Below are 15,364 nucleotides of genomic sequence, written 5' to 3'. Positions count from 1 at the left end.
ATCGAATGTGAGATCATGTAGTTTATTCACCCCCCCCCCACCCCTGCCTGCTTCTTGCACTTCTGAGTGTTGCCACAGACTTGAGGAAGCAACACAAACAGAAGCCAAGGAGTTGAACTTGATTTAAATTACAGGGGAGGAGAAAGAGGGTTTGGCTATTCTTCTGTTCTTGTGGATGGCAATTTGCCCAGCAATGAATGCCAATATCGAGGTCTGCCGAGTACGAGAGGGGCTTCAGGAGAGAGTGCGTGTAGTGTTGCCATTCCTCTGTTGAAGGAGCGCAGACCATAGCGGTTTACTATATGTGGTCCACAGTTAGGATGGCATGACCACGGTAATAGCACCACTGTTGCTTGTCTTACATTTTCTATTCACGAAGTAGATTTGTGCAGCCTGTTCGTGTTCTGATGCTGTTCATGGTTACAACAAGTCTTTAGGGTGCGATTGAGTGAATTGCGGTAACCTCGCGGGTCTACCTATTACGCGTTTTTGTCCTGTCGCCTGAAGCAAACCATCTGGGCGAAACGGACGTCCTGAACCCAAATCCAGATATACGATGGGGCGGGCTTCACTTACGGGGTTGGAGGATATGAACGACTTGCTGGTCACCACCATCGACAGCAGGATGATGGTGACCACGGAATTCAGCAGGTAGGAGCTGAAGAGGTTCTTGTGCAGCGTGATCCTCTGACAGCTGAGGCTCCTGCACGACACGGGGGGCAGCCAACCACGGGGAGAAATGTCCTCCAACGCAAGCCTTTACTTGCATTGCTTGAAGAGCCTCCGTACGAATGCGTGGTTTTCATGGGTATATGTACGTGGAGTTTTTTTTATTTAAAATATATATATAAACGTGTCCAAATTTTATGTGCGTGCAAGTTGTGGAGAAGAGGGGCTGCCAGACACGTAATATCTGGCTTGAACATGCTGTGTCAAAACCGCTAGGAACGTTTAAATGTCAGCCAGGGGTCAACGCAGACCACCATTCCCCCAAGGCTTTTAAAATGCGTACCGCTATTGAAAATAGACGGGGGTACCAATAATCACGGAGCACGCTCGCAATACGTGCGTTGAACGGTTTGTGTAAAAATGTGTTATTAATGCAAATTACATAACTATGTTACATGTGCACTTCCCATGAGTACAGTTGGCTACGTACGGTATGAAATAACATCATCCTCCATACATTTTGGGCTAATAAAGTGAGCAAAACTGTGCAAACGTTACAGGACAAACGAGCATTAACATGAACCCGACTGCACAAAGACACAAAAAGCAATCGATTCTTGAATTGAATCGTGACGCAGAGCCGTGACGAATTAGTCGACTCGCCGCAGGTAGAAATGGATTACATGCCTTACTCCCAGCATAGGAATGTGGAATTCAAGCGATTTAGCTCGGGCCCGCCAACAAGGGTGAGCAAGACCCCATCGCTTGCCCACGTCGCACCCCACGAGGCTAAGCGGGGATCTCCTTCGCTGGACTGGTGGGCACGGGGGGGGGGGGGGGCAGCGCTCTCACTTGAAGTAGAAGAAGATGAGGAGAGAGAAGAGCAGCGAGACGATGGATAGGCCGTGGCCAATGACTGCCAGGTAATACATGTTCAGCGTGGTCTTCAGGGTGTTCACACACGGGAACGTACACACACACAGACACCACACAGTACAGCGTGAGAACAGGCACCCAGAGCGCTCTGAGGTTTTCTGCAAAGTAACCCCTCTGCAAGTGAGGTGAAATATGGTGAAGGTGCAATGCCTTTCTCATCCCACTGCTGGCGGAAGTGTCTCCAAGCCACGGGAGCCACATACTTTTAAATCTAGATTGAAAACGCATTTCTTTAGAACCACTTTTTGTGTTTAGATTGTCCCCCCCCCCGAACCTCTGATTAGCGCAGTTGGCTGCATACGGTGAGAAAGAAGTTCAACCGGCATACATCATACATGGAGTTCTAGAAAGCCCACTCCAGAGGGTATTTAACCAACTCATCCACAGTGGCCAGATGTATTGGAAGAGGTGGGAGAAACCCACACTTTGTCCCACTGCACGTGACCTGCTGATTGACTAACTCGTGTGTCCATTTATACTGCTGGGTGGACGTCAAGGGCAGGATAATGTAATAAACTTGCACCCTATTTTTTAACTGTGACGCCAGGAGATAGAACCAGTCGCCTCTGGTTTAATAATAATACAATTTGTAACGCACGCAAATTTGCAGACGTATTGGCCGCAACTCAGAGGCGCGGAGCCAAGCTCAGAGTCAAGACCAGTGTGCTAACCCTCCCCCACTGGAGCATGCCTGCCACCAGAGAAGTGAATAGGTTTCATTTATTTTAAGTATGGTAAACTTTCAGCATCCCTGTATTGGCAGCACCTGGCATCGAAAGTGAAGACTTTTCAGGGATGGGACAAACTGCACATCACTGTGCACAGATCATTTGTATCTGTGGACAAAGGTATTCAAATCTGACCTTTTGACTATTCTCAAGATATGCAGCATAAATACACTAATATTTGATTTGGTGCCTTTTGAGAGGTGGGTGATTGTGTTCCCGTTATCAATGAGGATAAATCTGGGTTATTTGTCTTGTGTGGGTGTGCATGTGATGAAGTGAGTGCATGCTCCCTGGTCTACGTGAGTGTGTGTGTGCGTGTGTCCTTTGTGTGTAATATATGATGGTGTGTGGCTGCACATTACATTTGAGCGTGAATAGCAGTTAACCCAAAACAACTTGGTATGTCCTGTGACATCCTGTCAACGAGCCTTCAACATGTGGCTTCAAAGTGCACCTAGCCTGGCACAAGCACCATAGTGACATCACCGCCACTTCGTGGAGAACGGCGGTTATTCTGTATGCAAGTAAATGGTCAAGTTTCTGAAATACTAAAATAGGTGCTCGCGAACAGAACTTCACACAGCCTGCTGCTATAGCCTAAATGTGGGATATTTGTATTCGAGTGTGTGTGTGTAGAGCAGTAGCGTAGTGGTTGGCACACTCCGCTACAGACCCGGCGACCTTGCCTGTGCTCTCTTCTCGGTGAAGGCATTGCACAGAGTGTAGTTGGACCATGTCCTCTGGCTCTCTGGGTGGCGAAACCATGCTCCGCTGGCGTTGCAGATCTTCGTAACTTTCTCTGGAGCGGGATAATGCACGTTTGAGTACAGCGAAGTAACACAACCCGCAGAACGTAAGGCGCACCGAGCCTTCAAATGGTTCTGCAGCACGTGCATCGCCACTTCACAACACCGCCACGACGTTGAAGGTTTCCTTCTCACCAAAGGTGTCAAAGTCCTTGAAGTATGGAGGGCAGAATTGTGAGGCCATCGTCCCCTCTGGAGTGTCGTCCCAGCACATCCACCCGTCCCACGTACGTGGGCAGAAGGCTCCTGGTGAGAGGGGGTAGCACACGTGAGGACCACTTGATGGATGGACGAGTCCCTGGCATAGGAACGTGAACGCTCCACCACTATCTCGTGATCACCATCCAATGCTTGTTTCAGCTTGGGGGCACATCGACTTCTTTTTAAGGTGTACAGAACACAACAACATTCTAGATTTGAAGTTTTCATGACTACAAGGATCCATACTCTTTGGTTTTTTCGGTAAAGTCACGTAGGTGAAAGCAAAATAAAATAAAAATAAAACAACTAAATTAAATCACGACGTTTCGGAAGCAACACCTGATGACGGATGCTTGTGTTGCTTCCGAAACGTCGTGATTAAATTTAGTTTTATTTTATTTTGTTTTCACCTACGTGACTTTACCGACAAAACAAAGAGTATAAACACAACAACATTCAAATGAAAATGAATGAATGTGTTCGTTTATATCCTCACTAGTACCCCATAGTCACAATAACAACAGTCTTACAAAATTAACCAGGTAACAACTAAGAGGACCTTATATGTACAGTTCATATAATTAAGTTTTGAATGATGTTGACGAGACACTGGGCTATATTTGCATGGGATGAATCAGTCGAAACGCATGACCATGACGATTCTTCCAAATTGGTAAAGGAAAGGTCGACGCATGTTTTGCCAAAAATTGGGCGAAAAGGAACATTTGTATTTTTTAAATGACAATATGGAAAGACACTGCCTGTTGATTTTGGTTTTCCAAAACATCAAATCGGCCCATTTAAAACTCATGCACACAAATATTTATACAAACACACAATGCATACACACATGCATAGGTACACACGCACACACAATTATGTACGCGAGTTATGTGGCAGTCGATGCTTCACGACAACAAACCACTGTCTCCACACTTGAATCAACCGTTGTAGCAGCCACTCTTTGAAATGAATTGAAAATAATAATAATAACACATAACCACCCCAACTAATACAAATCCCTGGATACATTTAAGCACACCAAAATATCAAAAATAATACAATATCCCTCCTAGGCTTGACAGTGACTGATTCGGCAGGCATTGGCGTAGGGCTACCAACATAAATCGGCACCACCTTTTGCTCATCTGAACTAGAAGATACTTTGACTTTCACTTGAATTTATACTGGTAGGAACCACCTGGTTCCACCAGCCCACAGGGGATTATTGTGTCCGTCTGTCGTGCATCCAGAAATGGGAGGGGTGGGGCTGGGTGGAGAGGGGAGGGTGGGGAGGGGCTGGGTGGGGAGGGTGGGGAGGGTGGGGCTGGGTGAGAAGGGGCTGGTCACCCCGTGGGGCCCTTATAAAACTCAACATTTAACCTACTCACGCCGGCTTGTGCCCGCCCTCGCAGTCGGCCATATTTGCGGAATACACCACGCCGCCGTTGAACCTGGCCATTGACCCAGCAACCCAACGTTCCTACCAGCTCCCTCCGCAGGAATGTGTTTAATCCCATCTCACCGTCTGCGTGTGGGGGGTCGCTCATGATCTTGTTGTAGCAGTCGTACTGCGCGCGCAGAATATCCTCTGCGTCCACGTGCCTGGGCAGCTGAACCGAGGCAAAATCGACTCGTCAAATAAAGTGTGTGGCCGGGCAGCCAACGTCTTGGTCACATCCTCGCCTATGTTGTACTTCATTGGCAATTACTCGCATGAAATGTGTACGTAGGTTGAGCTTCTTTTACACCATACGTAGCCAACCGTGTTAATTGGAGGTGCTGGGGAAGGACAACGAACTAAACGCAAAAGAGTTTTCAATCTCTATGATATTTAAAAGTGCATAGCTCCATTCGCTTCCTAATATCAGAAGGAAGAGCGCTCCAGGCAGCTGCAGAAGCGCATCTGAAAGCGCGCGATACGGTGACCATCTTTGAACATATGGCGGCTCATGGGATTCCCTGTTTAGTAATTTATTTGAGAGGAATTTGCGTGAAAGTTGACCCCGGTCCAAACGGTTATCACGGTATTGCTGATATTACCAGGCGAGCGATACTGCGGTTACAACGTTTGCCCTTCCAGCGGAAGTTTGCGAGTCCAAATCTCTATCCGAGGATGTTCAAATGATTCTAGATTTGAAGTTTTCGTGACTGCAAGGATCCATACTCTTTGGTTCTTTCGGTAAAGTCACGTAGATGAAATCTAATAAAAATAAATAAAAGTAAATTAAATCACGACGTTTCGATTGCAACACAAGCAATCATCATCAGGTGTGATAACCACAGCAATCGAAACGTCGTGATTTAATTGACTTTTATTTATTTTTTATTTTATTTTTCATCTACGTGACTTTACCGAAAGAACCAAAGAGGATGTTCAAATGAGTATTGCTTCATGGAAAGTCAACAGTGGTCCTTTGGCGGACAGATGGGTAGCCGCTATTGGAATATGCTATTCCTACAACTGGATCAGCCGCGCCAGTGTAAACTAATGTTTTGAGCACCGAGATATTACTTTTCTTTACGAAGTTACCCCAAGGCCCGATTGTTCCAAATACTGTAGAGTAAATGCTCTTGCTCATGATAATGTATTACCATCTTTTGAATGTAATCCTTACTCCCAGACCTTTGGGTAAGTTACCGCCTCCTGCCTCATGAAGGTGTATCCCGAAAGGGTCTGTCAGGTCTCGGCAATGAGATCCTAAGTCTTGAACGGGGATGAACACGGAGTTCTACCTTCTACTGGAATTTTTGCAGTTTTTTTTCCTGGATTTTCAGTTTGCACATAGTCACATAGTCACTTTAAGATGTTTTCTTGTTTATGTTTTTGTTTGTTGCGGTTGCACCCGATTCAAGAGCCGAATGGCTCACAGGGATATACCTAATAAATGAACTTGAAATGAACTTGAAACTTGAAAATCCAGGTACCTAATAAATGAACTTGAAATGAACTTGAAACTCCAGGTAAGACACTCATTCCAGTGGCATGTGCAACCAAAAAGCCCAGAGTGTACATACTGCAAGAGTATTTCTTCACATATACACGATTATATTACTATAGAAATGTTAGATATTTTGTTATTGCGGAGATGTTTACATTTCAAACAAAAATAAAAATGTCTACCTATTGATGATATACATTTTTTTATTCCTAAGTTAGCCATGATATTTTGTCCATCGGATTAAAACAAAATCTATTTCACGTGCACGTATATGTTGTGCATGCATAAGCATATGCAGACAATGTACATGGGAAAATGACATATACACGAATGCCTTTACTTTTAACACATGATAATACTGTATTTAGATTTGGAGGCCAACCTATAAAGTGATACTACAGCTTTTAATGCAATTCATCCATACTCCCTCTGTGGCTGCACAATGGAAACCCATGGATTAATATCTTTACAGAAATTTTCCATGAAAAAAATACTGTAGCAATGCTTTGCACGTTGGCTATCATCACAGCCGATGGGGTGCGTGGGGCCTCACACTCACCTGGGCGAGCATGTAGACCAAGGTGAGGAGCAAAGCTCCTGGGGTCCCTGTGCGCTCCATCTTTCTGTGGGAAAACAAAATACATCGCAGCGGATGTTGCTGTATGATGACTGGAGTTGGCTTGAGAGGCCAAAGCAAAGGTTGGGGGAAAAAATACCACGTATCACAATTTTGAAATGATAAAAAAAACTGCGGACAAAACTGAAACAGTTGGAGATGATGATTAAAGTGTTTTTCGTGCCACGTGGATCCAGAATCGTCAAAGTGTGATCTGAAATAAGCCAACATTCATTTCTACATTTTGGTGAACTGCAATTATATATTGGCGCTTGATTATAAATTTGAAAAATGTGCTGTAATAATAATTACTATTTACACATCAAAGCCTCATTGATTCACATGGTTTTGTTTTCAGAAGGACTCTGGGAATAGTTGGCCAATATGCATTGTATAAAGGATTGCGTGTGGGTAGAAGCTGGAAGCCATTAAAATGAGGTAACACTGAATTTCCACAAATATGATAGATCCGTAACCTACTTACTCAACTGCCTTTATTGCCCAGCAGGTGGGTATCGCACACATCTCTGCATAACCCACCAACCCAACCTACAAGTCACTGGATTACAGGCGCAACCAAGCTTGGCAACACACTGGACGACAGATAGAATGTCCATTCATTTTTGGAAGAAAGATGATAACAACAATTTCACCAAAATAGAACGTTCACTGTTTACACCTGCACACGCTGCATTGAGCCTCGGTGAAGTCATGTATGCAACAGGAAAACAGCTGGGGAACAGAGCCCATTTTGTTAGGGTACGGCATGCGGACAATGGTGCTGCTGCAGCTGCAAGTGCGAGCGTGTGAAACACATATTTTATGGATGTCAGCCTGTCCCCCGCCAGCGACAGCAATTCCGGTCCCAACAAAGCTCAGCCACTCCTCCTGAACCACGGCCGTGGAGTCCCAGCCAAAACAATATTATTGGAGAAAGTCCCATTGTGTTGGAAGATGCGATTTACAAAAAAAGCATTAATACGAATACAGTCAAAGTTGAAGTGCCTCCGTGTTCAAATAAAACATTGGGCTGCATTGATGTCCACTGGTGGAGATGTGACCCAGCGGTTAATGTTCCACGTTCATATGGCAGGGTCATGTCTATCCATAGGACAACCACTCTTGACTTATACCCTTTGGTTTTTTCGGTAAAGTCACGTGGGTACAAAATAAATAAATGAAAAACAACTAAATTAAATCACGACGTTTCGGAGGCAACACAAGCTTCCGTCTTCAGGTGGAACCGTTACAGCCAAAATCACTGTAGTAAGTGAAGAGAGCTAATAGAGAAACGCGTTTGTGTTGCCTCCGAAACGTCGTGATTTAATTTAGTTGTTTTTCATTTATAGATTTTTTTTATCTACGTGACTTTACCGAAAAAACCAAAGAGTATGAATTCTTGCAGTCAAGAAAACTTCAAATCACTCTTGACTTAGCAAGCAGCGGTAGTATTAATGTTATTACTATTAGCTGCGTTATAAACAGGTGTACAATGGGCAGTAAAGATATATTCTAAAACAATACCGTGCATGACCATCAAGCCATTGGGATTTAATTTTCCACTCTTTTAAAATGCAGTACCCCCTCAGGTTTGTTTGAATTTCTGAAACAAGAAATATACTAATAATAGGGTTTTCCCCTTTTTCTGGCAACAAAACTGAAACCTTTTTACGAGGATTCATGTCTGCATTAACCACAATACTTGCAGTCAAAATGCAAACAAAAAACACACTGATAATATATGCATTGACCTTGAAACTGATTGGTCCACACCAATGACAATGCATATATTATCATAGCGTGTTTTTTTTGCATTTTGACTGCAAGTATTGTGGTTAATGCAGACATGAATCCTTGTTAAAAGGTTTCAGTTTTGTTGCCAGAAAAAAGGGGAAAAACCCTATTATTATATTTTGGTACTGGCAAAGGAGGTCTAATGATGAAGAAACATACTGCGAATAATAATTATTAATTATTACCAAAAAATAATGGGGCAAAAAATTTGAATATTTATTCATTTTAATGTTGGATAAAATAATCCTAGGCTGGATTAATAGCTCCTTTCTTGTCTGTAAGACAACATTCATAACATACTAAGAAAGCAGAATTCAGGATAACATCTCCAGCTTTGACAATCACGTTGGCTTGTCTATATTGCATAACATTCTTGTTCTGAATAATTAATGCGTACTGCATCCTGTTTTCATATTTGAGCACCCTGCGAGACACAGGATACGAATCTCAAGGGTTCATCCTGGTTAAATAATGTGCAGCATTATAAGTATATATTCATTGTTTATATTGTCCGCCGTACACAATAGAAACTGTTGAAATTCACGGAGTATTGTAAGTGGTATTGTTGATGGTTGACTGGTGAGTTTTGGCATTTGGTTAAAATACACGAACAGTGGCCAAGTCACAACATACTCGAATGTTACCTTGTATATGTACAAGGAGGATATAGGAAAATTTTCGGCAGAGTGAAACAGATTTTTAAAAAATCGGCAGTGATTATTTTTGCTTGAGAACAGAAGCTTCATTGATGGACGAATGTGAAACTCTGCCAAAGCATTTTCAATAAATTGGAGCATTCGTACATTATTGTGCCATCTGTTGTCAGAAAAAAGAGTCGTGGTTATGCGTACATAAATCTAATGATCCAAACTGAATTATAACAAAAATGTCCAAATTTCATGGCCTCGTTTTTGATTGCGGAAAGCCGTACACGTTTATTTGCACAGCATTCAGTGTACAGAGTGTTTTGTGGACAACCATTTTGATTTATTATAATACAAACAGCTCCATTTAGCTGGATAGTTCCATAAGTACAGTAATCCCTTGAAGTGTAAAATCTGGTAGTACTTTAAGAGCCTGTTTGATGTGTTTTGAAGCAGGCGGTCATAAAAACCCTAAGGGAAATTCACTCAGTGGCTTTGTGAATTGTTCTGCCATGGTTAACCAGCCATCGACTGGGCCAAATACATGCTTCACAAGAGCGTCTGGTTTTTTTTGTTTGTTCCCTCCCAGAGAGGGAAGCTACCTGGGTTAGCTGTGTGTGTGTGTGCGGTTAACAAGTATACATTTCTGCTATTAATTCAGGTTTGGGTTTTTTGTTATATTTCGAATAAAACGACAAATTGATTTTGCACCCTTCACATACAACTTGACTGAAGACCAGCTATCTGAGATTTAATCAGCTGTTGCCGGCATCGATACAAGTAAGCCCTAATACACCACGTAATATTAACTTGACAATTAGGGGGGAGGATTTTGACACGGTCAAAGATTTTGGAAGATAACAAGATTTAAGCCATGCAGTATACCACAAGCATCCCACGTATTTAACAAAAGAAAGTATCACCCAGAATTGGGCCAGGATAGGGCTTTGATAGGTGACCACCATGCATAACAGGTGTGAGAGACTGCGGGGACAATAGGGCACCGCGGTGGCGAGATGTTAACTACCTCGCCTGGTATATAGGTCGTGGGTTCGATCCAGACCCTGCTGCCTGCTGTATATTCGGAGTTTGCGTGTCGCTCTCTCCGTATTCGTGTGGATCTTTCTCTGGGTACTCCGGTTGTCCCATCCACATTTAGAATCAACATTTTTTATTTAGAGTATTTGGCTGCGATACATTTCCACGTGATAAGCCACTTTGTTGAGCTATTATTTGTGGCCAGGTCGCTTCTGAAAAAGAGCTACATAGCTCAGTTGGCTTTCCCCGGTAAAATGTATGAAAAGTTGAGTTTTCGTAAAATGCATTGTTATACTGTATCTACGCTCCTGGCATTCACCAAACAATATTGACGAGCACAGTGAATTTTTGTAAAATAATCCCCATGACAGTGGTGTACATTAACTTCTTTAGAACTGGTTTTCGTGTTTAGTTTGATGTCCTTCCCATGCACAGTTGGCTATGTACGGTGCGAATGAAGTTCAACGTACATACTTAGGTAACAATAATATTGTTATGCAATTGGGCCACCATAAGACAACACTGTGGCATGAAAAGTAAAAGTGTAAACAATATTAGAGACTCGTTATATAAATGGATATTATGTGTTGACAGGGCATTACATTCATTTTTTTTTCTCCCAAGTAATTTCACAGAACATTGTGGTTGACCAAGCAATGCGCACATCATGTAGCAGGGAGCTGTGAGCTTGTGAAACCTTTGTACTTTAACTGCGGATATCCAGGACATTAGCCAACACAGTAGTAATTAAGCTGAGGCACATGGGATATAAGCTAACAATGGATATTTGGCTTGTATTGCCAGCCAATGTTATAATTGTATTATAATGGTATTGTTATGATTGGTGTTTAGTTACACGTGTGTCTTTACAAACACAACCTAAAACCAACGTTTTATTTTACCAGGTAAGGCCCACTGAGCTACACTTTACAGATTTTTTTCAGAAGCGACCTTGCCACAAATGATAGTTCAACGAAGTGGCTTATCGCGTGGACATTTATAGCAGCCAAATAATCCAAACGCATGTTTCTAAATATGGATATAAAAAACGGAGGACCCGAAGAAAAAAATACACGCAACCACGGGGAGAACATCCATCTCCAAATATACCGGCGTCAATGTTGGGATTGAATCCACGACCTCCTGTATACCAGGCAAAGTAGTTAACATCTCCCATTCCGTGGCATCCTATATGAGCACTTATCTGCCTTATAATGTGGCTTCATGGCCATAACTGCACATACCCTTGTAATATTTCCTTCAACAAATTGACTTCGGGGTTTAAATACGAGAGCATCCTTTTGTGGTTCTGACCAAACCAATTCACCATGTGTAGTCAATATTAATATTTCATCATTGCCAAAGCCGTTGATGTTACCACACACCTCGCCAATTTTCCTTGCCTTCACAGTGCCAGATGTTTTAGGTCCTAACTAATAGCACATTCCCCAAAGATCTAACGACAATCTATACATGCATCGTATGCATCATATGTTCAAGCTAAGTGGCTGAGGGTTTTGTAAACATCTTGGTCTTCCAAACATTAGCAGTCTCAACCACTGTTATTGTTATTTTAGTCGTGTCCTTTTGTTAGATGGATATGGGATGATGCCACTCAAATGTTTTGAGTCGGTGATAAACCCTGAGTCGTGTTCAGGGAGACAATGTTGTCTGTTCTACGCGTTATCGTTTTCCCCCCACCAGGCATAGTTTTCCCGAACCCTGATTCTAACTTTCAGCAATAAACATAAAGCTTCTGCCCTGAATTTAACCACACGTGGCAATGGTGTGAAATTAAATACAGAACAGGTAGCTCCGTCTCCATTCTATTCCATTTGGAATTTGTATAGCGCCCTTTCCATGAACTGAGTTTGTGCCCGACTGCTACTATAATGCTGGGAATAGTCGGTGTGGCTCGTGTGAGCATGTCAACTTCCTAACCTCTTGCTGCCTGTTCCTTTTGAACATGCCTTGTATTGTTCCTTTCGACGTTGTACCGATAATGTCGACATCAGCCAGGAAACATGTGCGTTCCAAAAGGGGGCCCACAGTCCTGGCCGGCAAAATAAGGGAGACACCTGGAGGGGCTCGCTAACCATACATGTCCTCTGGGAGGCACGTGAGCAGAGACAGCTGACAGAAGTTTGGCTATGCAGTATAATTCGTGAGCAACCTGATGTGGTGCCTGTCTATATACTGCACTTTGATGGCACGTTAGTTGGATACGTTGCGTTGGCGGTGGTGCCCAAGCACAATAACGAAAAACTCAAAATGTGCGTCACTAACACTATCCAAAGGAAAAACATATACATTAGGCGATGTTTGGGAAATAGTCCTGTTTCATACGCAAGGGTTGGTGGATTACACGGATTTGTGAAAGTCCCGAAATCAGGGCTTAATTCCAGCCCGATTGTATTCTGCGTTGGCGACCTGGAAATATGTCCTCATCCAGCACACCACATCCAGTATACTCATTGCTATGACTGCGGTTCCTAGTTACATGCATTCTACAGTCTACCAGCGACACGAAAAGAAAAGTCAGCGATGAATGAAGTCCTGTCTGTAACCCATGGCTGTCTGATGGCTAGTAGACGGTAGTTCCGAAAATATACTTGTGAATCCATCTATGCGGACCACGGATTATAAATCACCTCGTACCTGATGACTTCTCCAAGTGATCTGGGGTTTCTGCCCACATGCAAAATGGGTATTTATGAAGAGTGATCAAGTATTATAGGTCGTACGTGGCTTTGAATATGTCCGCTCCAAGGTCTTAAATATAAATGTCAACATTTTAGTTAACTAAAACTATCATAACGGTGTTTGCTACATCTAAACACAACAAAATGAGCGCGAACCATATACGTGGTATTGTTTGGTTAATATAAAACATTTTTAAATACACGCATGTGCTACAGTTTTTAGCCAACAGATTTTGATGGCTGACTAACAAGGGAAATCCATCAAAACACAGTGACATACACTGCTACCGCTGTCTTTGATTTAATACAGTTGTTTTTATTTTAATGGACAGGTAGTGTACCCCCCCCCCCATCGCTGTGTCTTTATATTGATTGCTATTCAATAACCCCATGTATGCGTCACGGAGTGGTGTTGTGTTCAACGCAACAACTAAATATCTGATCGTTATACGATTTTTTCTGTGAATCATTTTCAGAACACACTGGGCAGTTTACCGAGACAAGCATGCACATATATAGCTTGAGAGAATATAATAGTTGGGCAGATTCTAACAATTTGTAACGTGAATATATGCAGACTATTCAACTTTATCAAAAAATTTGATTCAACACAAACACTTGACAACAACGTGTTGATTTCCATGTGCAGTACACTATTGAGTGCATATCATGACGCAGCTAATATGCACGTTACCTTCCTATGCACGTGTAGTAACAATGATACATACAAGTTCACACAGACAAGACATTGCCCATTGAACTCACAACACAATCGACTGGACTGTGATACTCGTTGGTTTTTTCGGTAAAGTCACGTAGGTAAAAATAATAATACAATTAATGAAAATAGCTAAATTAAATCACGACATTTCGGGCGCAACACAAGCGTCCGTCATCACCCGATTTAATTTAGTTGTTTGCATTTTTTTTTACCTACGTGACTTTACCGAAAAAAACAAAGAGCATGAATCCTTGCAGTCACGAAAGCTTCAGATCTAGAATGGATTGCGATACCAAAAGGCCACCAATGCCACTGTAGTACAATAGAATGAATAAGTTTTGATGTTCACCTCCTTGTAAAGCCACTGCTGTGTGAAAGCCTGCCTGCACAGTGGCAGTCACGGGACGTGATCTCCATTCTTCACCACCAGGGTCAGTGCGAGATGGTGGAGGGGAGTAGAGGGTTAGAACTGGTTCAGTTATCACTCACCACTGATGTTAGCCCAGACCAGAAGCACTCGTGTCGTTCGGTTAAAATAGCGCCACTGATCCACCCCTATATAATAACAATATATGATGCTTTATAGTGTGGTTTGCAATAGGTAACTCTATCTCCTGGTGTATAGCCTCATATACATATACACCGCATATTACACTGGTCAACACACTTTTTCTGGCATAAGGTATTCCAACGGTTTTAAGGTAATTTGGGGGTGCTGATTCCAAATCTGGCATCAGTTTTTGTCTATCACATCAGGTTTTTGAGATATCAAATATTGCATTTTCAATAAAAACTGCAGAAGAAAAATATTAAATAAATGTGTATATCTACATAAAATGATAATATAAACACACTATTCTAAAAATACAGCACCATATTTTAACACTAAAGCAGTCACTGACTCGCAACAACTTACAATCATAAGTGGCAGAGTTAATGTCGGGTAAAATCAATGAAAATTGGGTATGCCTATAGCATAAAAATGAGAGGTGATAGAGCAAATCTGAGATCAGATTTGGAATCAGCACCCTGAAATTAGTCTAAAACAGCTGCAAAAGTTCAGGCCAGAAAAAAAAGTTTTTTTTGTTGACCAGTGTTTTACAACCTTATGAAATACGTTACAAAACCCAAGATGTCTTATGTGCAATAGTGATTGATGCATTTTAGCCAGGTGAGAGACAATTGAGATTCATTATCTCATTTCTAAGAGCAGCCTGGTTGTCTAAGACTGATATAAAATTAACCTTATAGCGGGACCCGTGGTCCCATAAGCCCCCGGCTCTCGCATAAACATTTTATATAATAATGTAAACAAAAGCTTTGCTCTTTTTCACCAATGGCTTTGAAGGATGGTGGCAAGTGTTGTCTTGTTAAACTATAAACTATGCCTTTAAAACTACTTACCTGCAGTACCTCTATTTAAATACACTATCGAAAAAATAATTTACACCCCCTCTGTCAATCATCGTGTTTCTCAGTGTGGATTTGTGAACACACTTTGTAAACAGTACATAAAATAGCACGCCTTTTTCAATGCGCTGTGCATATTGTAACAAGCGTTTATACC

General features: G+C 42.3%; 1 protein-coding gene across 1 annotated transcript in view; it reads right to left on the bottom strand.

The window, feature by feature from the left end:
* The window catches only part of LOC144934192 (calcitonin gene-related peptide type 1 receptor-like), a 37,264-nt gene that overhangs the window by 20,830 nt on the left and 1,070 nt on the right, over positions 1–15,364 (bottom strand). Inside the window, exons 2-7 of the mRNA XM_078859766.1 lie at positions 6,842–6,905; positions 4,866–4,953; positions 3,275–3,385; positions 3,020–3,132; positions 1,522–1,613; positions 577–703 (exon numbers count right to left, since the gene is read on the bottom strand). Of these exons, the coding sequence (XP_078715892.1) occupies positions 577–703; positions 1,522–1,613; positions 3,020–3,132; positions 3,275–3,385; positions 4,866–4,953; positions 6,842–6,901 (591 nt within the window). The 5' untranslated portion in view covers positions 6,902–6,905. The remainder of the gene's footprint in view (positions 1–576; positions 704–1,521; positions 1,614–3,019; positions 3,133–3,274; positions 3,386–4,865; positions 4,954–6,841; positions 6,906–15,364) is intronic.

The sequence above is a fragment of the Lampetra fluviatilis genome, chromosome 1, assembly GCF_964198595.1.
Source record: "Lampetra fluviatilis chromosome 1, kcLamFluv1.1, whole genome shotgun sequence".
NCBI lineage: Eukaryota > Metazoa > Chordata > Hyperoartia > Petromyzontiformes > Petromyzontidae > Lampetra > Lampetra fluviatilis.
Note: the sequence above shows the minus strand (reverse complement) of the source record. Positions and strands in the feature narration are given on the sequence as shown.